The 26334-nt window shown below is 44.0% G+C and overlaps 1 protein-coding gene and 1 long non-coding RNA gene across 5 annotated transcripts in view; one reads left to right on the top strand and one right to left on the bottom strand.

Moving 5' to 3' along the window:
• Positions 1-1574: 1574 nt before the first annotated feature.
• On the bottom strand, positions 1575-22061 carry LOC118674646. 3 transcript variants are annotated; one of them, XR_004973689.1, is made up of 5 exons: positions 21901-22061; positions 16672-16821; positions 13081-14075; positions 3309-3485; positions 1575-2546 (listed from the first exon to the last, which is right to left on the bottom strand). It is a non-coding gene; the product is annotated as an uncharacterized LOC118674646 (long non-coding RNA). The 3 variants fall into 3 exon arrangements; XR_004973691.1 differs by lacking the exons at positions 1575-2546; positions 3309-3485 and adding an exon at positions 11605-12143; XR_004973690.1 differs by lacking the exons at positions 1575-2546; positions 3309-3485 and having other exon boundaries at positions 11605-13287; positions 13881-14075.
• Positions 22062-22300: 239 nt separating this feature from the next.
• The window catches only part of GAN (gigaxonin), a 54516-nt gene continuing 50482 nt past the window's right edge, over positions 22301-26334 (top strand). Inside the window, exon 1 of one of the 2 annotated variants that reach the window (XM_036346664.1) lies at positions 22301-22611. In XM_036346664.1, coding sequence (XP_036202557.1) covers positions 22445-22611 — 167 coding nt within the window. In that variant the 5' untranslated portion in view covers positions 22301-22444. The remainder of the gene's footprint in view (positions 22612-26334) is intronic. The other variant, XM_036346665.1, reaches the window with a different exon arrangement.

Below are 26334 nucleotides of genomic sequence, written 5' to 3'. Positions count from 1 at the left end.
TAGTAAATTATGTGGCCAGGAAGGCATGTTGCTTTGTGGTCATTCTATGCAAGGCATGACATACTATAAAATAATAAAAACTTTAAAGTCTCTTCAGACCTTATTTTATTTTTACATGGCTTCCTTCCTCTGAAGTTCTTCTAAGGCAATAAAATACAGTGGCAGAACTAGATGGTTGGTAGTAAGCTTGATGGCTCATTGTAGAGCAAAGCTTCAACAGATGGGTGTGGGAATCGCCTTTTACAGGAGGGGGTTAAAGATCTGGACACTGATCCAACTGGCCATGGCTAAGGGCCCAGGATCCAGGATTGAGTCCCAGGCCAAGGCTGGCTTGAGGAGCACTTGCCTGATGCTGAGAACCAGGGCAGCAAGCCACACCCATGTGTATAGGAAAGAAGGTTCTCCAAGGTGAATGTGCTGTTAGGACAGATCAGGCATTTGGGGCAGAGGTGGAAGGAGCATGGTGGTGGGGATGTAGGAAACTAGGAGCAAGCCAAGCATGGTCCCATGGGATGTGCCTGGTGCCTGGTTTAGAGAACCAAAGGCAGGCTGGATAGTTCCCAGATACCTATGGCAGGGGGTCAGGGAGGCCTGGGATTCCACCCTTAGTGTTGCACCTGCCTACTCCCGAGTCTAGATTGCATTCAGTCACTGGAGGGGATTCATGACACGTCACAAGGATGGGATGGGATCTCCCATGACAGTGCATGAATACTCCAAGGGGGAGGGGGGAAGATGGTCTTGGCTTTTGCCCTGCAGCTACCCTGAAGCCATACTTAGTTTCTACTCAAATGTAGGCACCATCAGGTCAGGGACATTTTTTAAATTTAAACTTTTATTGGAATAATTATAGATTCATGTGCAATTTTAAGAAATGATAACAGGAGAATGCAGTGGTTCTCAATCTTCTGGCCCTTTAAATACAGTTCCTCATGTTGTGACCCAACCATAAAATTATTTTTGTTGCTACTTCATAAATGTAATGTTGCTACTGTTATGAATCGTAATGTAAATATCTGATATGCAGGACGGTCTTAGGCGACCCCTGTGAAAATGTCATTCGACTGCCAAAGGGGTCGTGACCCACAGGTTGAGAACCGCTGTTCTACATGAACTTTAAAGTTTCCCCCAATGGTAACATTTTAGTACAATATCACAACCAGACTATTGACATAGACCAATCCACAAATATTATTTGGATTTTCCCAGTTTTACCTGTGTGTGTCGGGGCGGGGGGGGGGGGGGGGGGGGGCGGGCAGTGTAGTGTGTGTGTGTGTGTGTGTGTGTGTGTGTGTGTGTGTGTAGTTCTATACAATTTTATCACATGTATAAATTCCTGTATCCAGGACTACAGTCAAGAAACTGAATAACAGTACATTGACACAAGGATGTCTCGGGTTGCTTGTCTATCACCACACCTACCTCTCTCCCATACCTCACCCCTGGCAACCACCATTTCTAAAATTTTATCATTTGAAAATGTTATGTAAATGGAATCACACAATATTGACCTTTAGGGATTGGCTGTTCTCACACAGCAGAATTCCTTGAAGATTCATCCAATTTGTTCCCTTGTTGGGTATGTTTTACTCACTACTTTATCCTCAGCATCTAGAACACTGCAGGCAGGTTCAGGTTCTCAATAAATATCTGTTGAATGAATGAATTCCCTCAACAAACAGATTCAACTCAATAATGTACCAACAAGAAATGGATATTTATTTTACTGAGGATCTCCTGGGAAGATGAGGAAGACAGTTCACATGGACCCCAATGACAACACACAAAATTCCCATGCAGGTTCCTGCCATCTGTGATCTCTAGCCTAGCTCTTCCCCTATTGGTCCCTCAGAACCTCTTCTGTCCTCCCATTTCATGCAAAGCTTACAGATCTCATAAAAAAAAAAAACCCGGACCCTAAAGATGACAGAATGAAGACCATCCCATCTTCCTCAGACTCTCCCCCAGAGGTCTCGGCACCTCCGGTCTTGCAGGGCACATCAGGAAATGCCATCTGTGGTGGCCGAAGAAAAGGGTGATTGATGTCCGTATTCAGGTGGCAGGAGTGGAAAAGGGTTGTGACAATGATAGTCACTCACCTACTCGTTATTCTACTTTAAATATTTGAGAAGAGGGCGGAATGAAAAAATGCTTCCCCACCTCCATTCTACTCAATTCCCATTGCCAAACAGCACCCAGACCTAATCATGAAAAGGGTGCAGTTCTGCGGGGAAGAAAAATATGTCCGTGGTGGTTTGTTTACCTTGTTTAAGATGAGAGGTGAAATACCAGACTGATGAGGAAGCTTGGCACAACAAATCCTTTTTTCTCAGTTTCAAAAGCACCAAAGGTCAGTTCCCATGATATCTGACTTTTCTTGTACCTTAATTCCATCGCACTTCATACACAGGCCAGGGTAACGAGCTCAAAATGCCGCAGGAGCTAAGACGCATGCGCCTTTCTTCAAAGCACCACAAGACAGTCCATCCTATCCTCGAGCCTTCCTTGTTATGCTCCAGGTGGGTGGAGTACGTGACCAGGAAGCTCTACAGGAAAAATCACTCAGCTGTTTATTGCTCTGGGAAAGCCACAACATTTCACAAGTGCTCTAAGATGGATTCCAGGCACACGGTAAGCTCTCAAGCATTTGCTGGCATACTCCCCCTTTCCTTCAAGGGTTTCTCTAAGTCAGTTCCAATTCAGGAACAAGCTGGATCTATATCCCCAGACAACTCAACTCGCGGAAAATCTAAGTGCATTCTAGCTACATCAGCAGTATTGGTTCGTGTTCATTTCTTCCCAACCAAAGTTACCAAGCATTGGGCTGACTCCATTAAGAAGGTTGCTTGTCCAGGTTAAAGACAAACACCTTTGATCACTTCTTAAGCTGTTTGAAGACTGTTTGGGTGGTTTTTAAATGAGAAGTCTTTCCCATGGCAAATCAGGACATGCAGACAGAAAAGTCATGGCCACCTTCCTCATTATCCAGCAATAAGTGTGAGACCATGGCCTCAACACCAACTTCCTTCTGGGGGTTCATTTAAAAATGTTTTAAAATTTATTGGGGTGACATTGGTTAACATTAGCATAGAGGTTTCAGGTGTGGGTTTCTATGTTATAAGATCTGTATATTGCACCCTGTGCCCACCACCCAAAGTCAAATCTTCTGTCACTATATATTAGGACTTCCTTCACCTCCCACCCCCTTCCCCCTGGCAACCACCACACTGCTGTTTCTGTTCACGAGTTTCCATTTTATATACCACATATGAGTGAAATCTTATGGTTCTTAGCTTTTTCTGACTGACTTATTTCACTTAGCGTAGTGTTTTCAAAGTCCATCCATGTTGTTGCAAATGGCGCTATTTCATCCTTTCTAATAGCTGAGTAGAATTCCATTGTGTATATGAACCACATCTTCCTCATCCAGTCCTCTATCACAGGACACGTTGGTTGTTTCCGTGTCTTGGTCACCATGAGAAATGCTGCAATAAACATAGGGGTGCATATATCTTTGTGACTATATGACTTCAAGGTTTTCGGGTATATACCCAGGAGAGGGATTGCGGGGTCGTATATTAGCTCTATTCTCAATATTTTGAGGAATCGCCAGACTGTTTTCCATAGTGGTTAGGGGAGCGGACTCATCAGCCAGGTGCAGATGCACACAGGCCTGGCTACGCCAGCTGCTGGGAAATGGTCTCTTGAGGTCAAGCACCAGCCAAGAAGCTGGAGATTTCCTCAGACAAAGATGAGCAGAGGGATATGTGGTGGCATTATGGGGCCCCAGCCAGCCTCTTCTCCTGGTGATCAGGAAAGGCTTCCTAGAAGTGGTTGGACGGAGCACCCAGCAAAGTCCTTGTAGGCTGAGGGTGCAGCTCAGGATGAGGATTTGCAGGTGGATGTGGGTTAACTGAAAGAAGCAGGTGGAGAGTGAATTTCCTAAGAAACAGCAGTGGAGTGAGAGAACTGGGGGATTTCCCTCCCTCTGGTTATTAAAGTCCTATATGGTCATTGTAGAACACCTGGATACATTAAGAAAAGGAAATGAAGGCCCTGGCTGGTGTCGCTCTGTTGTACCAAAAGGTCACCCGTTCGATTCCTGACAGTAGGGCTCCATCCCCAGTAGGGGGCATGCAGGAGGCAGCTGATCTGATGTTTCTTTCTCACATTGATATTTCTCTCTCTCTTAATCTCTACCTCCCTTCCTCTCTCTCTAAAGTCAATAAAAACATATTTTTAAAAAAGAAAAAAAGAAATGAGGAAGACACCACAAAAAGGAAACCCCTCAATCATTCTGGTGTGGGTATTTTTTCCCCAGTTAAAAATTGTTTTGTGTGCACAGTTTGCATATTAGCAATCACTTTCTAATCTACTCATCCGTTAATAACCTGTTGTCGTTTTTTTCACAACGAATGATTCACGCATTTTCCTAGGTCACTAAATTCTTCTAATGAGTATATATTACTTCATCTTTGGGACGTGACATGATGTGCACTACCCTGCTGCTGGACATTTAAGTTGGTGGTGGTTTTGGCTATTACAAGTCATGCCAGTTTAGTAATTCTGTGCCTGGGTTTCAAGAGCTCACCCCTCTCCCCAGCTCTGTGTTCAGGTGCTTGTTATTTTCTTTGGCTAGATTCCCAATTTAGGATTCCTGAGCCAAAGTTAGAAAAACAAGGTTTAGGGTGTTCTTTGAAAGGCCAATGGGTTTGGGTTGATTCATAGGAAACCGAGTAGCCATTCTAGAATCTGAGAGACTCAAATGATCAATGTGGCTGTAGGGCTGAGAAATCCTTATTTCTCAGAAACAGAAAAAAAGTGGGTATGAGTACATGCTAATATGACTTTAGTCCAAATCTCCCCTTCTTCCATTTCCTTATTCTTTCTTTTTTTTAAAAAAAAAATATATTTTATTATTGATTTTTTACAGAGAGGAAGGGAGAGAGATAGAGAGTTAGAAACATCGATGAGAGAGAAACATCGATCAGCTGCCTCCTGCACATCTCCCACTGGGGATGTGCCCGCAACCCAGGTACATGCCCTTGACCGGAATCGAACCTGGGACCTTTCAGTCCGCAGACCAACGCTCTATCCACTGAGCCAAACCGGTTTCGGCTCCTTATTCTTTCTTATTCTCTGTATCTTTCCACTCAGTACATATATTTGTTCTTTTCAGTCATATATTCATTTCATTCATTCATTCATTCATTCATTCATTCATTCATTCATTTCGTGTTGGCATGTAATGGTAAGCAAAACCAGTATCTCAACTGTCCTCAGGGAGCGAATGGCATAGTACAGGACACAGTACCAAGGAAACAAGCCAACACAATTCAGTGGGATGGGGATAAGAAAATGCTGTGGTGGGAGCCAGGGACAGCTGACATGTGAAGGATAGTACCAGGTAACTAGGTGATATGGGTGATCCCGATAAAGAAAGGGGTGGTGCCTGGATCTGGAATCAGGAGACAACATGGGAAACTTGAAAAAGGAGGACCACAGAAAAGACAAGTTCCAACCAGACCCCCAATTTATCTATTCTCAGGTGGCATGGAATTGGCATTAACTGAAGAGAAGTCTCCAGTGACTTCTTCAAGGATGGACAGTCATTTTTTAAAATAATACCTTTTTTTTGAGATCTAATTCACATACCATAAAAATCCACTCATTTAAAGTGTACAATTTAATGGTTTTAGTATATTTTAAATTGTGCAACTATTGCCACTAATTTTAGAACATTTTCATCACCTCCCAAAAGGAGCCCTGTACCCATTAGCAGTCACCCCTTATTCTGCACCCCTCTTCCCCAGTTCTAGGCAATCACAAACCTACTTTCTACTTTATATATAGATTTGCCTATTCTGGACATTTCATATACATTGAATCATACAATGTTTGGGTTCTTTGTGACTGGTTGCTTTCACTTAGCATAATGTTTTCAAATTTCTCTATGTTGTCACATGAACTAGTACTTCATTCCTTTTTTGGCTAAGTAACATTCCACTGTATGAACAGACCATATTTTGCTTATCCATTTGTCAGCTGGTAGATATTTGGGTTGTTTCCTCTTTGGGACTATCATGAATAAGGCCGCTGTGAACATTCATGTGTAAACTTTTTATGTGAACATATGTTTTTAGTTCTCTTTGAGTCTATTCCTAGGAGTGAAATTGCTGTGTCATATGATAACTCTATGTTTAACATTTTGAGAAACTCCCAAACTGGTTTTCAAAGTGGCTATACCATTTTACAATTCTACCAGCAAGGTATGAGAGTTTCAGTATGTCCACATCCTCCCTCATTGGTTATTGTCTGCTGTTTTTATTTTAGTCGTCCTAGATACAATGGAGTCTCACTGTGGTTTTGATTTGCATTTCCCTAATAACTAATGCTGTTGAACATCTCACATGTGTTTACTGGTCATTTGTACACTGTCTTGGGGAAATATCCACTCGAATCCTTTGCCATTTTTATTTTTATTTTTTAATGTATATTTTTATTGTTGACAGTATTACAGACATCCCCATTTCCCTTTCCTTTGCCCCCCTCCACCCAGCTCCTACCTCACCTAGGCTTTCACCACATTATTGTCTGTGTCCATGGGCTGTGCATGTAAGTAAGTTCTTTGGTTAATCTCTTAACCCTTTGCCATTTATAAACTGAGGTATTTGTCTTTCTATTGTTGAATTGTAAGAGTTCTGTATATATTGTGGATTTAAGTCCCTTATAAACATATGATCTGCAATATTTTCACCTATTCTGTATGTAGTCTTTTCACTTTCTTAATGGTGCCCTTGGACATTCACCAATTTTTAAAGTTTTATGAAGTCCAATTTATCTAATTTTTATCTTTTCTGCTTTTGGTGTCAAATCTAAGAAATGGTTGCTTAAGCTATAGTCCCAAAGATTTACTCCTATGTGTTCTTCTATTAATTTTATAGTTTTAGCACTTACATTTAGCACTATGATCCATTTCAAGTTAAATTTTATATACAGTACCAGGTAGGGGTCCTACTTCATTCTTTTGCATATGGATATCTTGTTGTCCCAGCATAAAAGTCACATTTTAGGGTTTATAAATCTTCCAGGAAGAGAAAAAAATGTAGCCCCTATTTCTCCATCATTCCCTAGAAGATGTTTCCTTCAACCAGTGAGAAACAACTCTGGGGCAGTCCTCTACTGGTCCCAGCAAAGCTTTGGTTCACAGACCTGGAGACCAAGATGAAATCCTCTGTCAGTGGTGGTTGCCATGGCTCTTTCTGCAATGGAGATTTAGAACTCTTCCTCATCTCCATCACAGGGTCCTGGTGGAGCACCAGGTAAGTCCAGCATATAAGTGCTCAAGTCAGACTCATACGCCCTGGTGGGATTTTCTAGAATTTTCTTTTTTAAAAAATATTTTTTTATTGATTTAAGAGAGGAAGGGAGAGGGAGAGAGAGATAGAAACATCAATGATGAGAGAGAATCATTGATTAGCTGCCTCCTGCCTGCCCCCAACTGGGGACCGAGCCCGCAACCCGGGCATATGCCCCCGACCTGGAATTGAACCAAGACCTCCTGGTTCACACAGATTGACACTCAACCACTGAGCCACGCCAGCTAGGCTAGAATTTTCTTTAAGTACATCCACTGTGTTCCAAGAGGATTAAAAGTGACCAATGTTCCTAGATCTCCTACTCTATTCCAGGTGTCTTTGGGAGAGGTAAAAGACATGGATGGGTTCCCTGGTTTCACCTTCAGTCTGACATTTGGGTTATGCAAACAAGAGGTTTAACCCTAGGTCAGGGTTCTCTAAATTACCATTATAATTAATGTCTACATCGTTGGTGCATTCTTCTCTATTTAAGGCCAGGAACTGAGCTTTCTTATAATAATAGCAATAATATGACAACAACTGATGTGTATTGACAATTCATGCTGTGCCAAACACTGTGCTTTAGCACTTCACATGGTGGTTCTCTTATGTTAGCTTCAGGTATACAATACAGTGATTAGACATATTTATAACCTACGAAGTAATCACCCCAATGAGTCTAGTACAAAGTTCAACTTCCTAACCATTTACTTTTATTGACTTAATCTTATTCACGTCATTTTAGGGGCTTGGTACAGTTCCTGGGACAAAGTGGGTGCTTAAGTTACATGACAGCACAATAGGTGAGAATGGGCTTTAGATTCACAGCCTGGGCTTTATCCTCTTTGTCCTCAGTTTCATCATCCATAAAATAGACATAGTACTTTTCTCTCATTCAAAGAGTTGTTGTGGAGCTTAAATGAAGAGTATCTGATACATAGTAGATGCTCAATACTACTTAATTTTTATTAACAAGCCTTAAAAGCAGTGAAGAGGTTGAATCTTGGCACCCAACCCTTACTGATCATATGACATTTGACCATTATTTAATCTCTCTGTGCCTGTGTTTTCTCATCTGTGAAATGGGGAGAATACTAAAAACCCACCTTATAGGGCTAAATTTGTTCTGAAAACCCATAGAAGAAGTGCCTGCCACATAGTCCCACCTCTGAGTTAGCTAAGATTATGTGGGCAATTCACGTAGAGGATGCTATTCATATAACCTTGAGTGAAGGATGTCACCCTCTCTTTGGGAAGAGCCTTACTCCTGGTGTGGTGAGAGAGGAAGGGGTTAGCTTCCCAGGCACCCAGAGTAGTACAATCCACCCAGGAGTCCAATGGCATCGGAGGTGACATGAGCAAATCAAGCCACAAACCTAGTCTAATTGGGCATGACCAGAAGACCCTCGGATGGTTAAAGAACAAGGTCTCTGAGTTACACAGCCTCGTGTAACAACCATCTCCTAGCACTGGTGTGCAAAGGGATTGTGCATATCCAGGGCACAGAACATGTGGTCAAGGATAGGACGTCACATGGCAGGGATTTTTGTCACTTTGGCGCATTACCAAATCCTTGTCTACAATAGCACTTGTAGTAATTTGCTTCAATAAATTTCCACAAATGTGGAGGCGTAAAGCAGCACAGGTTTATGCTTACAGTTCTGGAGGTCAGCAGTCCAAATGAGTTCTATGGGAATAACATGAAGGTGTCAGGAGGAGGCTCTGGGGGAGAGTCTGTTTGCTTGACTTTACCAGCTTCCTCATTCCTTGGCTGGCGGCTTCACATTACATCACATCACATCACATCACCCTTCTCCCCCTTCTTCCATAGTCACATCACTTTCTTCCCTTCTATAGTCAAGTCTCCCTCTGTTCCCTGCTTATAAGGCCCCTAATGCATACACTTAGGGCCTGCTGGAAAATCCTGGATAATATCCCTATCATAAAATCCTTAACTTGCCCTCATCGGTGTCCTCAGTTGGTTGAGCGTCGTCCCATGCACCAAGAGGTTGTCAGTTCAATTCCTGGTCAGGGCACATGCCTGGGTTGTGGGCTTGATCCTCAGTAGAGGGCATGCAGGAGGCAGCCAATCCATGGTGCTTTCTGATCCATGTTTCTCTCCCTCTCTCTCTATCTCAAATCAATAAAAACATTTTAAAATAAAAGAATTATTTTTTAAAAAATCCTTAACTTTATGACATCTGCAAAGTTCCTTTTGCCCTGAACGTGACATTCACAGGTTCCAGGAATTAGGACCTGTGTGTGTTTGGGGGCTGTTATTCAGCCTACCTCAAGCAGATCTTCATGCACCCAATACACACTTGTGAGTGAATGCCTGAATATTAGCCATTTAGTATTGTTATTGGCATCTTCTTGGCAGCCTCGTCTTCAAGCCTTGCCCAAACCTCACCCAAGTCTTACCTCAATGAAGATTTCCTGACCCTGTTGCAACTTCTTCCTCCATCACACGCCCCCCAATCCTTTTATCCTGATTGACTTCCTTTCTTCCCCCTCCCCACCAGCACTTTTTGCCTTCTGATGTACTATACAATTTATTTATTACACTTAGGGGTATTTGTTCATCTTCCTCACTAGGATATAGGCTCAACGATTATATGTGGGACAAGAATTTTCCTCTGTTTTAGTATCATGTATATCTTAGGGGTCTAGAACAGTGCCTGGCACATAGTAGCTGCTCAATACACAAGTGTTGAATGAGTATGTGAATGACCTTAACATGTTTCCTTCCAGCAGCGAGTCTGGTTCTTTATCTTTCACACCTGATCTTGGCTTACATGACAGTGAAGGCATTGCCCTTGGTGAAGCCAGTTGATTCTAGATAACTATGTGTTATCCTATTCACCAGTCTCCACCCTGTTCCATTAACACGCTGGCAATTTTCATCTCTAAAACACAGATGACCTCAATTTTGATTTCCACCAAAACTTTCCAAAAGCTGGTAGGGAAAAGGATGGCTTGGCTTTGGATATTCATTGAAAGATAAATTTTCCAGAATTGAGATGATTGCAGAGTTGGGAGTGTAGGCTGTCCCTGGCTGAAGTTGCTGAGGTTTGCTATGTTGGATGTACTGTTTCTACTCCTCTGCCTGGAGCTAATGAGTTTGTGGTTTCTGCAGTTGGTCAGGTCCAGGATGCCTGCTTTAGAGGGGTCTTGAGCACCTGAGGGGGCATAGTAGAGGGCCTTCAGGGTGCCCACAGGCTTCCTGAAGTTACATGTGAATTTATGTGTGTATGTATGTTAAGGAGATTCTAGTCCATAGCTTGTTTCAGTTTCTCAACAGGGAAAGTGAAGAACTTCTGCCCTGCCCCAGCTGTGTGGATTCTGGAATTTTATGGCCCATGACATGTAGTTCAATTAGCAGGCTGTACACAGCTCAGAAAGGACAGGAAGTAATTTAAAAGGCATGTCCTCTTCCCCTCATCCTCACCCCCTAACACGTCCCCAAGTTATTGTGTTAAAGATGCTGAACCAGGTGCAGTTTCAAGTTGACCAATCTCAGTTTTGGCAAGACTCTGGGCTTTTCTTGAGGCCTCATTTTTTTCTCAGAGGCAGAATTGAGATGGCTGTACTTTCTTTGATTTTTGTGTGGATACGAAAGTGTTTCAAGGGTACAAAATGCCATAGAATTGCAAAGTATTAATGACCAAGGGAATATGTGCCTTTTTTTTTTTTTTTTTTTGCTATGTGGCAACAGACTGACTTGTTCTCTACTCCACCCATCCGTCCATCCGTCCATCCATCCATCTGTCCCATGAACATTCATTTCTTCACAACATGCATAAAAGCTACTGTATTTATGACAAAAGCTTTATGTAAAACACTGATTTTCATAAGCCTCATAAAATCATGAATAAACTCATGTTCAGAGAGCTCAGACCACTTGCTCAAATTCACATAGCTGGAAAGTGATTGAAAACCTAATTCTGCCTGATTCCAACAGTCATGCTTATCACCCACCAAAACATTCCTCAAGACAGAGGAGAGGGAGCCACCTAGCCTAGGAGGAAGGCAGGGGGAAGGGTCTACCAAATATAGCACCTTGAAATTTGTTTTACCTAAAATGCATGCACATAACAGATGATATGTTATAGAACTGTGTAACATGCTCATATTTGCAAAGAATTCCCCAGCAATCTTTTTTTGAAAATATTTTTTATTGATTTCAGAGAGGAAAGGAGGAGAGATAGAAACATCAATGATGAGAGAGAATCATTGATAGGCTGCTTTCTGCATGCTCCACACTGGAGATCGAGCCTGCAACCTGGGCATGTGCCCTGACTGGGAATTGAACTGTGACTTCCTGATTCATCAGTTGATGCTCAACCACTGAGCCATGCCAGCCGAGCATCCCCCAGTAATCTTGAAGTACAAGTGATGCTTTGGGACGGGGGTGTACCCCAGTGTAGCTCTCTGCTACAATCCCTACCACATCCCCCATTTCCCGTATCAGATGTTTGTTGCTTATGTTTGAGTCTTATCTTCTGGGTTGGACCAGAAGCTCCTGGAGGGCAAGATCTGAATCTGCTTCCTCCTTTCTCCCTCCCAAGGCCTAGCCCAGTACCGAGCATGAAACAAGTAAACATGATTATTGAATTCCTGCCTAACCAAGTCAGGTGGCCTGGGAGACACAGACAAGTACGGTGGGGTCCCAGCTCTCAAGACATTTACAACTGGGCTGGAGAGGTCAAGGTTCCAGAATCTGCTTGAAAACAATCTTCCTAAGACTGCTGGTTGGGACTGTGATACAGCAATAGAGGAAATGGTCTGTAATTAGACAACAAAGTTTCATTAAATAGGGCAAATTTTGTGAAAAGTGACAACCTGTTCCTCTGGAAAGGTAGCATTGTATCAATTAAAGAGCACACCTTGAAGTCACAGAGTATAAATTATTGATGATGAAACCGCCATTTCCCAAGAGGGAAAAGTGGAAAGCACCTGCTCTAGATGCTATCTGTTTGCCGGGAGGGTCTCAGCCTCTGGTTGCTTGACCTTTGATGGTCACATTCGAGACTTAGCAGTGCAGATAAGCCCATGCTCCTTTTAACAAACTAGGGTAGGTTCTGGGTTTATTAGACTCCATTCTATTCATCAAATGTGAGCTCACTGTGATGTGATGGGATATGTAATTAGTAGCTCACAAACTTTGCAATGAAGCAGGGAGTCAAAATCCTGGTTCCTCAACAAATCAGCTGAGGGACATGGGACAGAGTTTCAGCTGTCTGAGCCTCAGTTTTTTAAACCATAGCCTGGAGATCCTAGTCCTTACCTTGTAAGTTGCTGTAAAGATTCATTGGGGTAACGGACATAAAGCTCCCTGCATAGAGAACTGCACTAGGACCTCCAAGGGGGGTACTAGTTCCAGTGGCAATTGTAGAAAAATTAAGGAAGTGATTTATAATCTAAGGAAAACACCTGTCTACTGAAAAGACCAATATATTAGCTGATAAATGTCATTTGTATGATGGTTAGAACTATTTTTATTGTTTTTTAAGCAAATAATTACTGAGCCCTTACTATGTGCTAGAGCAGCTAGCCACTGTGTTAAACAATTGCATCTGGATAATCTCATTTATTCTGCACAAAACTATCCATACCAGGATCCACAACCATTCCCACTGAAGAACATGAGACTTGGTTGGCAGTTTAGGTAACATGCCCAGGGTCACAGAGCTGGAAAGTGACAAGCGGGGTTCAAACCTACCAGTCTGGCTCCAGAGGTAGACTTCAAGGCACAAACAATGAGGCAGAAAGGAACCAGGGGAGGCTTCACAGAGGTGGTGCTGGAGCAGTGAGCAGATATTCAGACATCAGTGTCATGGGAGGAATCCAGGCAGAAGGAAAGCAGAGACAAAGAGCTGGCAGGATGAACAGCTCGCTCTGGTCAGGAGTTCAGGTGTCTGTGCAGAGGCTGTGGGATGGAGATGGAGGGGTCTAGAAGATGAGGGTCAGGAGTGAGGAGGGGCCAGATGGTGGGACACCTCATGTACCAAGCACAGGGACTACGACTTTTACTTGGAGGACATGGGGGCCAATGAAGGATGAGAAAGACAGGATCACTGGCATGTAGGAAATGTAATCTATCTGCCTGTGTTCAAAGAGAAAATGACTCTGGGCAGCACATCTGAATAATTAGGCCATCTCATATTTTCCAACTAAATTACTACTTTCTAGATGTTGTTTAAGTGCAAGTCTCACCCTTTCCCCTGCTGGCCAACAAGTGCCTTACATGTTGACTCTAATTGCTTTTGTTCTCCCACAATTGCCTGGTTTATGATAGGTGACTAAAAATTCTGTTAAATGAATAAGTGATTGATAGAATGAATGAATGAATGAATGAGCGAGTCTCTGAAAAACTGAATTTTGAGTTGTGTTTTTTTTTTAAAGAAATGCATGCATTTGAGGTGGATCATAGACCTAAATGTGAAAGAGAAAAGAAAAGCTTCTAGAAGAAAGCATAGGAGGATAGTATCATGATTGCAAAGATTTCCAAACAGAACTCACCATAAAAGAGAAGGCTGAGCCCTGGCCAGTGTGGCACAGTTGGTTGAGCTTAGTCCCATGCACCAAAAGGTCACTAGTTTGATTCCGGATCAGAGCACATGTCGGGTTGCAGGCTCGATCCCCAGTGGGGATGTGAAGGAGGCTCGCTGCTCCAGCACCACCTCTGTTTTTCTCTCTCTCCTTTCCTCAATCTCTCTAAAATCAAGAAAACATATTTTTAAAAAGAGAGGGTTGATAAATCAAACTTCATTAAAATTAAGAATGACTGTTCTATTAATTTGAAAGGATATATGCACCCCTATGTTCATTGGAGTGTTATTTACAACAGCCAAGATTTGGAAGCAGCCCAAGTGCCCATCAGTAGATAAGTATATTAAAAAAGCTGTGGTACATTTACACAGTGGAATACTTTTCGGCCATAAAAAAAAGACATCATGGATGGACCTGGACAGTATTATGCTAAGTGAAATAAGCCAGTCAGAGAAAAGCAAACACCATACGATTTCACTTATATGTGAAATCTAGTGAACAAGATAAACTAACAGACAAAATAGAAACAGACTCATAGATACAGAGAACAGATTGGCAGCTGTCAAAGGGAAAGGGGGTTAGGAGGTTGGGAGAAAAAGGTGAAGGGATTACGCACAAAACAAAACTCACAGATACAGACAACAGTATGGTGATTACCAGAGGAAAAGGGGCTGGGAGAGTAGAAGAGGGTAAAGCAAGAGACAAATGGTGATGGAAGGAGACTTGACCTGGAGTGATGAACACACAATACAATATACAGATGATGTGTTAATAGAATTGTAAAACTGAAACCTATATAATTTTATTTACCAATGTAACCCCAATAAATTCGATAAAAATTTTTTTTCAAAAAGAAAAAAAATAATGTCTTCATCAAAGACATCAGTAGGAGAGTGAAAAGGTGAGTCACAGATTGGGAGGAGAAATTTGTTTTTATATACATATATATATATATATATATATATATATATATATATATATATATATATAAAATAAAGAACTCCTCCTAAAAATCAAATTAAAATTCAATTTTTTAAAATGATGCAAAACTTGAACAAATACTTTTTAAAAAGTTATCCAAGTGGTCAAAAGCATATAAAATGGTGCTCAACATCATTATTCTCAGGGAAATTAAAACAAGATATCACTTCACACCCAGCAGAATGGTAATTAAAAGACTGACACCATCAATTACTTAAGGATGTGGAGCAACTGGACCTCTCACATGTGACCGGTGGGAGTATAATTTGACACAATCATTTTGGAACACTGTTTGGCAGGATTTGCTAAAGCTGAACATATGCTCACCCTATGATCCAGCAACTGAACCTGGGCACAGCTACAAGAGAAAAGAGCGCTATATCCACCTGATGACTTGTTTAAGGATGTTCATACAGCTTTATTATAACAGCCCCGAACTGGAAACAATCCAAATATCCATCAACAAAAAACGGATAAATTGTGGCATATTTGCACAATGGTATAGTCCCAGTAATAAAATGGAAGTATTTCAAAGACCCTGTATTGCGTGAGAAAAGCTAAATGCACAAGCAACAAAATGGAAGAATTTCAAAGATGTAGTATTGAGTGAGAAAAGCTAAAGAACAGTAAAAACTAATCAATAGCAATATTGTCAGAGCAGTGGTTTCCTTTGGGATGTATTGACTGGAAATGGACTTGAGGGAACCTTCTCAGTTACTGGAAATGGTTTTTTTATCTTGATCTGTGAATCACTTGGTGATTTCACAGGTGTATCCATATGGAACAGTTTACTGCATGATATATCTCAATAAAAATGTTTTTTAACAGATTTTTTAAAAAAAGAGCCCTGGCCAGTGTGGCCATCTGGTTGAGCATTGTCCCATGCACCAAAAGGTTGCTCGTTTGATTCCCAGTCAGGGCATATTCCCAGGTTTCGGGTTTGGTCCCCAGTTGGGCTGCTGACAGGAGGCAACTCACATCCATGTTTCTTTCTCTCCTTCTCGCTTCCTCTCTGTAAAATCACTAAAAAGCATTTAAAAATGTGAAAGTTAATTAGTTTCAAAACTTGCTGGCTAAAGAGGTCTAACATATTTCAGAAAATATCAGGTGAATTTAAATGTTAAAAAATAAAATTAAAGGCTGGAGCATGAAAGAAAAGGAGTCGAATGAGATGTCTAAAGGACTGGAGTAGGAAATTTAAATGTCAGATGGAGTTAGAAAATAAATTAAGTTCACCTAAAGCCTAGCATTAATGTCAGGGAGAAAGAAGAAGTGAGGCTGTCAACTCAGACCTGGAGAGGATGTAGCTGGTAGGGCCCTGACTGTAGAGGTGAAGAGACTAGATTTTTTACTTGAAAGTAAACTAGAAGCTGGGCAAGAATCGTGATTGATAATAAACATAACAACACTTAGCATTTATTGAGCACCTACTATGTGCCAGACCCTGTTGTCAGCACTACTCCTATCCTCTCATTTAAACCTCACAACCACTCTCTAGAAGTTATTATGATTATCCCAGTTGTACAGAGGAAGAGACTGAAGAAGGGGAATAACTTAATCAGAGTCTCCAAGGATAGAAGAAAGAGGGGAGAGGCAGTGAGGAAAACCAATGAATTAAAGAAACTCAAATGACTTCACAGACGTTTAAACAGATCTAAGTGTATTGGCTAGAATTTTAGGGGGAGGACAAAAATTCACTATCTTTTACATGCTTTTGGGTATATAAACAACATCCAACATCCAAATCAAATTTACAGAGTACAAGTGCAAAGTGGTGTACCTTTAGGAAGTGAAATAAAGTTTCTTGCACTGGACTTAGTTTGGAAGACATTATTAGGGCAACCTATGCCCAGGGCTGTTATATTGTAACCTTCTAAGGTTTGGAAGTTTCCTTTCAGGTCCTTTGAATCATTCTTGATAATTCATCTTCCTGTAAGATTGGAAATGTCAGGTTAGACAGCAAGGGATGAAAAGGTCCAGTAAGCTTTTTCTTTCTCCCTCACCTCCCTCTCTTCCTTCTCCCCCGCCCCTCCTCTCTTCCTCCCTACCTTTCTCCCTCTTTCTTCCTTCTTTTCAGTATATTTATTGAGTACATATTATATCCCATGCGCTGTTTTAAAGGCTGTGATAAACAAAATAGTTCCTGCCAGACCTCAGGAAACCTGTATTATAGTAGGAGACACACAATACATAAACATGTATAATATTAGGTAGTAATTAAATGCAATGAAGAAAAATGAACAGGTTAAGGGGAGGCATTATACAAGATAAGAGAAGGCCTTTCTGATGAGATGACATCTGAGCTCTGATCTAAGTAGAAGGAAAGAGCAAGCTATGAGAATGAGGAAAGAAACTTTTGGGCTGAGAAATCAGCTGATGAAAAGGCCCTGGGGTGGGCATATGCAAGGCCTATTCAAGGAAGAGCAAATTCGCCCTTTTGGTTAGTGCACACAGAGGAAGAGGAGTGTTAGGAAACAAGGTCACAGAGGAAGTACAAGGCCAGATCATATAGGATCTGTAAGGCATGGTAAGGACTTTGGATTTTTTTTCTAAGTTTGATGAGAAGCCATTGGAGGGTTTTGCACTGGAGAATGACAGATTAACTCGATCTGATTAAAGGGGTAAGAGGAGAATCAGGGAGAGCAGCTAGGAGGCTATTACAGGAGTCCAGGTGGAGTTAGCGTCTGGACCAGGGTGGTACTGGTGGAGGTTGTGAGACAAGGCAGGATTCAGGAGACAGTCTGTTGGAAGAGCTGCAGGGTTTGTTGGTGAATTGGATGAAAGGTGTGAGAGACAGAGGTCAAGATTGCCCTTAAGTTTCTGTCCTTTGGTGCTGCCATTTATTTGGAGAATGACTAGGTTCAAGTTTAATTCTGACATGCTAAGTTGCAGGTGTTTATTAGATATTCAACTGAAGATGTCAGGTAGGCTGTTAGCTGTACCAGCTTGGAGTTCAGTGGGGACTTACGGAAAACAACATCTTAAGTAATCCCTTATGGATAGAAAAATCTCAGTTCTCCTACCCATTCACATTTATTCATTTGGCAAGTACTTATTGAGCACCTAACTATGTGTCTGGCATTGTGCTGGGTGCTAAGGAGTATAGCATCGATTTTGACAGAAACAGTCACTACCTTCATTACAACTTCATTAGTTCACTGGTTTCTGAGACACTTCTCTGAATATTGTATAAATATACAGAAGCAACTAAAGAGTTATAAATACTGAGATGTTCTCTGACTCAGCAATTTGGAAGAGCTTAGATTTTTGGAAAGAAATGGGCTACATATAGATTTGGATAAATGGCAGATTTACCCAATAAAATATATGCAGACCGCCTTAAAATGAATCAGAAGAGACTGTCTCAACCAAATTAATGTTTACAAAGAGTCAAGTTGGTGTAATGGAAAAGCTTACAGAGCTGGGAGGCAGAAGCTCTGGGGCTGTCTGCTCCGCCCGACGAGGTCACATGTATGACCCTGACCAAGCTGTGTGCTCATCTTACTTAAGTTTTCTCTTCAATAAAATGAATCCACTGGATTTGATGACTTGTAAAGAGCTTTCAAACTATTCATTTTTTCCCTTTGTATTAGTTCTTTTACTGGATTCCCATTCCTCTTTTTTTTATTACAAAATAAAACCCCAGGGTGATTCTTCTCTTCTTTGGGGGATCATTTTTTCAAAGCAAAGCAAAACTGTTCTTTTCTTTTTGCAAGTGCAATTGTTTTCTTATTTTTTTCTGATTGTAAAAAATGATACATGATCAGAAAAGCACAGAGAGTAAAAAATCTCTACAATGATACCAATGAGGTAATTATGTTTTCACCATCATTGTATCTGCAATGTGTACCAGATAGCAGGTGCTTAATATCTGTTGAATGAGTGACTACTGTTAATATCTTGTGAGCATCCTTTAAACCAAAAACAAAACAAAACAAGTCCTATTTCTGGGGGTTGTTTAGCCTCTAAACCAGAAGGGGACAGTTATAGTCACCAGAGACTGAAACTGCTAGGATGATATCCGATCTCTTAGATTATCTGTTTCACAATAGCTGGTGTCTTACATCTATGGAATGTAGAGAGACAATAACAACAAATACACCATTCTGATGGCCATAAACAATATCAAAGCCAGCTCAGTTTGAGCAATATCAAGAAAGGCTGCAAAACAGTCCATTGCCCAACCAGGAGTGGCTCCTACAGCAGATGGAAGGGTAGGCTCTGCCCCTCCCCAAAATCCTTCTTCCTTTCCTACAGCACTAGGATGAGTTTTCTTGGGGCACTTGAGTTCAACTCAACAATGTCTATTGAGAGCTTAGCATCCTTTTGATTGTTAACTCCCTTCTCAGTAAACCAAGATGGGTTTCTGATTACCTCTGGGAATGAATTAAAACCAGATCCTGTCTGCAGACATATGCTGTATCTTTATTTCCCAAATGGAATTAGTGGCTAACGTTGGAAAAAACATCCAACATGTGAATCTGAATGTTCAGATCTCTTGAAAAATGGCTGGATTTGGCACCACTGGGCACGTGCAATCAGCCGAGGAGCATCCTCCCACTTGAGATGGGTGTGTGTCCTTCAGCTCCCTGTAATCCCACCTACCCCTATTGTGTTATATCCTGCCTCTCCTGCTCAATTACTCAACTTGCTACCTCTAACTAATTAAGTAAAAGAATGAGGGGGCACCAACTAAGCACTCTGGAGAAGCACACAAACCAACTTGTAAACCAGTTAATTACAGTGTGGTGAAGGCCATGCAGCACAGAACACATGAACATGGCATAGCATGGGGACTCTGCCATGAGAAGCGGGTTGGAGGGTCTCCGAAGGTCATTTTGAGCTGGGTTTTGAAGGATGAATGTGAGTTATTCAGGCAGGTGGGTTGGTGGGGAATACTGCAGTGAGGGTGGTATTGAAAGCAAATACAAGTTCTTCTGCTGTTGCATGGGTGACCCTCTGAAGCCAGCAACTACCTTGCACTTGAATGATGCTGGTCTGTCTACAATCCTCTAACCAGGCCCTCTCATTCCTTCCTTCTGTCAAAACATCAGAGAAGGTTCATCCTTACCAGGAAGGGCCTGCCTGACTAATCCCCACTCACCTCTTCAATTAAGGCAACACTCCCATTCCGGGATAACTGGTTACCTGAGGGTGATTCTGTTATTTGAGCTCTTTGTTTTGTTTTGGAACCTCTGACATTTGAAGAGTAGACTGGCATTCCAAGCAATGAATCAATAAGAATCCATCAAATGTCTACATGGTATAGAGAACTCTCTCTGTCCTGGGTATCATTTTGACCTTAAAAAGACAAATACACTAAAAATGTAGAATGTGATTCAGAAAACATTTATTAAGTGCCTGGTATTCACAGTTTTTTTAGATTCCTCCATCTACCTGCCCTAGCCCATGTGGCTCAGTTGGTTGGAGTGTTGTCTCGTGCACCAGAAGGTTGTGAGGTTGTGGATTCGATTCCAAGTCAGGGCACATACAGGAGGCAACCTACTGATGTCTCTCTTTCATATCGATGTCCTCTTTTCCTTCCTTCCTTCCTTCCTTCCTTCCCTCCTTCCTTCCTTCCTGCCTTCCTTCCTTCCTTCCTTCCTTCCTTCCTTCTTTCCTCCCTTCCTCGCTCTCTAAAATCAATTAAAAAATAGTAATCCCTCCATCCAACATTCACTGAGCACTACTAGGCACTGTACTTGGCACTTGGAAACAGACACACACTAAAATACACAAGCTAGCAGGTGAATGAATAAATAAACTCATTACAGTAAGTTTCCTGCCAAAGCAATGTTCGAAACACAGCAACAACTTGGGAGAACAGAGTGCTGATTGCTCCCTGGGATACTGGGCAGGTATCATGGTGAAGAAAGGCTTGAGTTGCTTGTTTTTTACAACATACTCAAACATAGAGACTAGTACAACAAACCTCCATGTACACCTAACCCGGCTTTAACAACCAATCACGCACAGCCACTTTTGATGCACCTGTACCCCCACCTGCTTCCCTCCATCCCTTCCTTTTGTTTTGAAGCTAATGCTAAACATTTTTGTCATTTCACCCATAAATACTGAGCTGTGTTTGAAGAAGGGACTGTACATTTCTGGATCTTTCACTGGTAACATCCTTCTTCTCATCTATCCTTTTGCCAGTGACTCCAGCGGAGTTATATACTCTGATTCCTACCAGCAACTGCAGAGCCTTGGCTGATTCAGGGTAAAGACCCAAGACTTTATCGGAGCCTTGGGCCGAAAGAAAAGGCTGAGCTGATCCCTTGAGAACCACATCCCGCCTTATCTGGAACGCGGGTCACATTCTTCTGGCCCTTGGTCCTCGTAAAATTGCAATTTCTTTAGAAGCTTACTGAGCACCTGTTTGCAGGAAATGGCGGCTACATTCCCCATTCCCACGGGCAAACCTCGGACAGAACAGGGCTCGCTCTAACAGCCAAGCGGACCCAGGGTGGCTTCCTGTCACAGATGATGTCTGGCCTCTCTCGCTTCCGCCCCTTCAGCGTTGCCTCTCTCTCTGAAAGGTCCCAACACCCTGGCAGTTTCTCAACCCAGAACATTATCCTGGACTCCCCTTCCCTCGCAATTCTGTCTACTCTTTGCAAACCATCCACTGTTGTGCACCGCCATCATCAGCCTTCCTTCTAGGCCACTGTTCCCTTCCCTCAAGTACTGCAATATAGAAGCACCATTCTGTCTCTGGAACACACGATCTCTCTCTCTCTCTCTCTCTCCATGCAGCCGCGGAGTGATCACCACCCGCTCAAAGCCCTTTCCCGGTTCCTAACACCTGCAGGAACCAAGACCAACTCCCTTCCCACGGCCAAGGAGGCCCTGCAGAACGCAAGACCTGCCGCTTCCGTCTCCAGCTTCCTCTGCTACCTCTCCTCCCTAGGCCGCGACCTCATCGCTCTTTTCAGAGCCTGTGTTCTCGCGTCTCGGCTCTTACTTGGGAAGCGGCTTTTCCCTCAAACAGAATGAGAACTACACCTACTGCGTCCTTGCTCACAGGCTAGTCCACAACACTAAGAAGTCATCGTCTTCAGGCTGCAGACGGAGAGGTGAGGATGGCACCGTGCCCGTGGCCACAGCTAGAGCGCAGGAGCCGAGACCCGGGGGTCCAGAGGCCACCGGCTCCACCACAGAGTCCCCGCCGGCCGCACAGCCTTCCGGCGCCGCAGCGATCCCTCCCGGCCGTGGACAGCCTCTGACGGCGCGGGGGCGGCACCCGAGGGCCCTACAGGAGAACGACGCTTCTGATTGGCTGCGACAGGCGAGAGGGCGGGGGCAAGAGCGTGGGGGCGTCGCGGAAAAATGACGTGATGCCGCGGCTCCTTAAAGGTACCGGCCCCTCGCACCGAGGATGGCGCAGGCGCGGTGCGAGGGCTCTCGCTTGTTCACGGATCACGGATACCCGGGCCGGACGGGCGCGGGCGCGCGGGCTGTGTAGACGGGAGCGCGCCGGACGCGGACAGCCCTAGGGGTCCGGCGAGGCGGCGTGGGGAGCAGGTCCGGCCGGCTGACTAGCGGGCGCCGCGATGGCCGAGGGTAGCGCCGTGTGCGACCCTCAGCACGCCGCGCGCCTGCTGCGAGCGCTCAGCTCTTTCCGCGAGGAGTCCCGCTTCTGCGACGCTCACCTGGTCCTCGACGGGGAGGAGATCCCGGTGCAGAAGAACATCCTGGCGGCGGCCAGCCCGTACATCAGGTGAGGAAGGGGCCGGGCGCGGCTGCGCTGCCCGAGCCCGGGGGCGGGGCGGGGCCGGCCGGGCGTGGCTCCCGAGTCCCCAGGCCAGCCGCCTGGGTCCCTCCCGGCAGACACCCCTGCTGGGCCCCGGGACAGCTCCGGTGTCCTCGCCCACCCTCAGGCAGGGCCCCACGGGACCCTCGCCCCCCCCTGTAGATGACCTCGGACCCGGGCCGCAGTCCCTCGGCCCTCCTCCGATTCCCACGGCCCAGCGCTCGCCCGGGCCTCCGAACCCCGCAGGCGCCCAGGGGCCGTCCCGGGCCGTCCCGGGACCCGGACCCGCGAGCAGAGCGGGGCCGCGCCCGCGAAGAGCCGCCCCTCGGCCGGGCCCAGCCCGCGGATCCCGGCTGAAGTTTGCCGGCGGCTCGCCTCCAAAGCGACGCGCAGCCGGCGGGGCCCGCGGCCGGCAGCGCCGCTCCCGCGCGGAGAAGCCAAACAAGCTCCACGCCGGGTGTGGGCTGAGCGAAAACCCTCTGGTCCTGGCTCTTCTCCTCGGCTTGGCGATCCGACCGCCAGGGCTGAAGTTCTGTCCAGTGTGTCTTTTCCGCTTCCTTGTGGGAACTCCGTTTAAAGGAAGGGCTGTCTGTGCGTTATAGACAGACGGGTCCAAGTAAGCTGTAGGGAATTTTTAGACGACTGCAGTTCTCAGGATGCGGTTACAGCTCGAGGACCAAGCGATTTTAGCGACTCAGAAAGCATTTTAAAACTTCAGTGAAACAAAGCTTAACCTGACTTGCCATTCCAACTAACCTGATTAAAGGTTGATGAGATAGTGATTAACCAAGTGTGTCAGATCTTGCGGGGGGGGGGGGGGGGTTACTTTCTTACAGCAACTTTCTTGCAAACTAGGTTGCTCTTTTAATAAAAGAGAAAAAAAATGCTAAAAGCTGGAGAAACTTCCCAATAAGCTGGTTAAATATAGACTAATAGTAGAGAACTCAATAGAATTGACAAGTCAGAAAAAGCAAAAGGATGCGTACGTACGGCATTCTTAGTGCTTTGCCTTAGCAGAACTCAGCATCCAAACTACATTTTAATCTTTGCATAAGGAGACATTCGTGCTAACTCACAAGCAGTTCAAATGCTCTTGTAACTTCTCAAGGCTCTTTTGTAAATCAGTTTTCACTCTGTGATTTTAAAGCTGGGTTGTGGTGGGAGTCTTCGTTAGTAGGGTGTTTAGATTGCCGATATGACAACTCATAGCTGGCATTTCAGAGGTTTGAGCAATCATTCTCAAATTGGAATCAGTGGCCAGAGTCTTCCCGGTATCCGAAGTGTTCCCTGTTTGGGGAAATGCTTAGTAGAACAACTCTAGATGCATTATTATTGTAGTTCTTTAAGTGGCATCCTGCCAGCTTAAAAGAAAATTGCAAATCCCCAAACACATGCTCTCTCTCCCCTTTTCATGTTTTCTTTTTCTCCATAGCACTTACCACTATAATATAACCTATATTTTACTCCTTTACCTTGTTGCTCTTTCCCAACCACAATGTAAGTTCAGTGAGGCCAGGGGTTTTTCTTTTGTTCATTACTGTGTCCCTGGCAGCCAGAAACAAGTGCCTAGTGGTTTAGCAAATGCGAAGGAGGGACTGCCTGCTTTTCTGCCACAGCCAATTGGACATTGGAAGGTTGGTCCTGTTACATTTCCACTTCAGATGCTCTGTTATCCCTGACTGAGAAGAGCATGGGAGCTGCTTTCTCCCTCCAGCTTTTACTCTTGCAGCTGTGCGTTGTTGTAGATGACTTGATCTTGGCTTCGGCTCACTAGTCTGATAAGTGAGGGATACAATGTGTCTTCATCTCATTTAATCTTCGATCCATCCTGTGAAGGAATATGTAATAATGCTTTGAACATGGCACAGGTCTGTACATAAGTCTATAAAAGGTGGTAGTATTCTCTGCTCTATCTGCTGAATTATGAAAGCTGGGGTATCCACTTGTGACATGGTGGCACACAATGAGAATATTTAGTTATGTGAAATTTATTTATTTAATACAGTAATTTAGGTAGGAAATATTACTAATCAAAGTAGAGGAGCCGGAAAGGACTTCAGATGTCCAGTTCAATTCTGTTACTTTCCACAACAAGAAAATGGGGCTCAGTGGGCATCAGTGACTTGTCTTACGATGAGGTTATTGGTGCTTAATGGTTGAACTAAAATTAGATGCCAAGCTAATGACACCATGTCTCCTACTCATTTACTGTACCAGCTTAGAGCATTACTTGTATTTACCTATTCTTTGTGTACACTCCACTACTTGCTGACATATACTGTGTTAGGATTTCAAGTGCTTATCAAGTACTTTCATATACTGCCTCATTTTGATTTTCTTTTTTCTTTTTATGAATTTTAGAAGACGTTTATGAAAGCTGGGGACAGTGAAACAAGGAAGGACTGGGGAAATGAGCCTACGCTGCTCTGCTTTGGCTCATTAAGTCAGAGAAAAAGGGCCTTGGGAACAGGTTCAGGGAGTTTGTCTGGGACAAATTGTTGCTGCCCATCATGGGGTCTCCGAGTTTAGGAGCTGCATGCCTGTGGGGGAAAAGGGGTGAGGGGCAGCGTGGGCGTGCTCTGGGGAGGAAGACCGCACCTTGATTTTTATTTTCAGCCATCTTGTGCTGTAGGTAGGGCAGGTGGATATTTTTGAGGTTTTGCAGATAAACATGAATCAGTCAATGTATGTGTGTGTTTCAGTGACTAATTGCTCGAAGTTTATTTGGCTATTGAAGTGGTAGAATGTTCTTGGGGGGTCTTTTAAAATTATTAATCTCAAGGCCACTTAAAAGTAATTTCACTAATCTGTATTACTTAGGAACAAAGTGTTTAGTAATTTTATGATATTAACCATATTGGTGCTGGCCCCGCCCCCGCTTGTACCCACTCACAGCACAGAGCAGTTGGGGCCGGCACCAACAGTGGGTGCAAGCGGAGCTGGTGCCATCAGCAGCAGCTGCCCCGATCGCCTCTCAGGAGCAGAAGGAAGTGGAGAAGCCCTCAGGGGAGATTGGGGCCAGCAGCCACTGTTCGCACCTGCTGACAGCACCAAGTGATCAGGACCCATGCCAGGCACCTACAGTGGGTGCAAGCGGGGCCAGTGCTGGCTGCTGACTCCGATTGCCTCTCAGAAGCAGGGAGAGGTGGAGAAGCCCTGAGGGGCGATTGGGGCTGGTAGCTGCCACTCATGCACCCGCTGATGGTGCTGAGTGATCAGGGCTGGCACCAGGCGCCAGCAGCAGGTGCAAGCAGTGGCTCCAGCGCAAGTAGAGGGTGCAAGCGGGGCCGGCGCCAGCACCAGGTGCGAGTGCCAGGCGGGACCGCAGCACGCGGGAGCAAAGAATTTCCAGTAACCACCAGAGGCTTGCCCGCCTTGGTCTGGGGACCCTGCTTACCTGCTCTACTATCCCGCCATGGTCGACGTCCGCCATGTTCCACGCTCTGCCACCTGCTGCCAACGTCCACCATGTTCCACGCATGCCCCCGGTGGTCAGCGCATGTCATAGTGATCGGTTGTTTGGTTCTGCCATTTGGTCTGTTTGCACATTAGTGTGTTATAGATATAGATATAGATATAGATATAGATATAGATATAGATATAGATATAGATATAGATATAGATATAGATATATAGAGATATAGTTAGGTCTGTTTTGTTTGAACAGAACTTTAAAGAATTATATTGAAA

Source organism: Myotis myotis, unplaced genomic scaffold (genome assembly GCF_014108235.1).
Source record: "Myotis myotis isolate mMyoMyo1 unplaced genomic scaffold, mMyoMyo1.p scaffold_m19_p_19, whole genome shotgun sequence".
NCBI classification, from domain to species: Eukaryota; Metazoa; Chordata; class Mammalia; order Chiroptera; family Vespertilionidae; genus Myotis; species Myotis myotis.
This window is presented reverse-complemented; position numbering and strand designations above follow the sequence as displayed.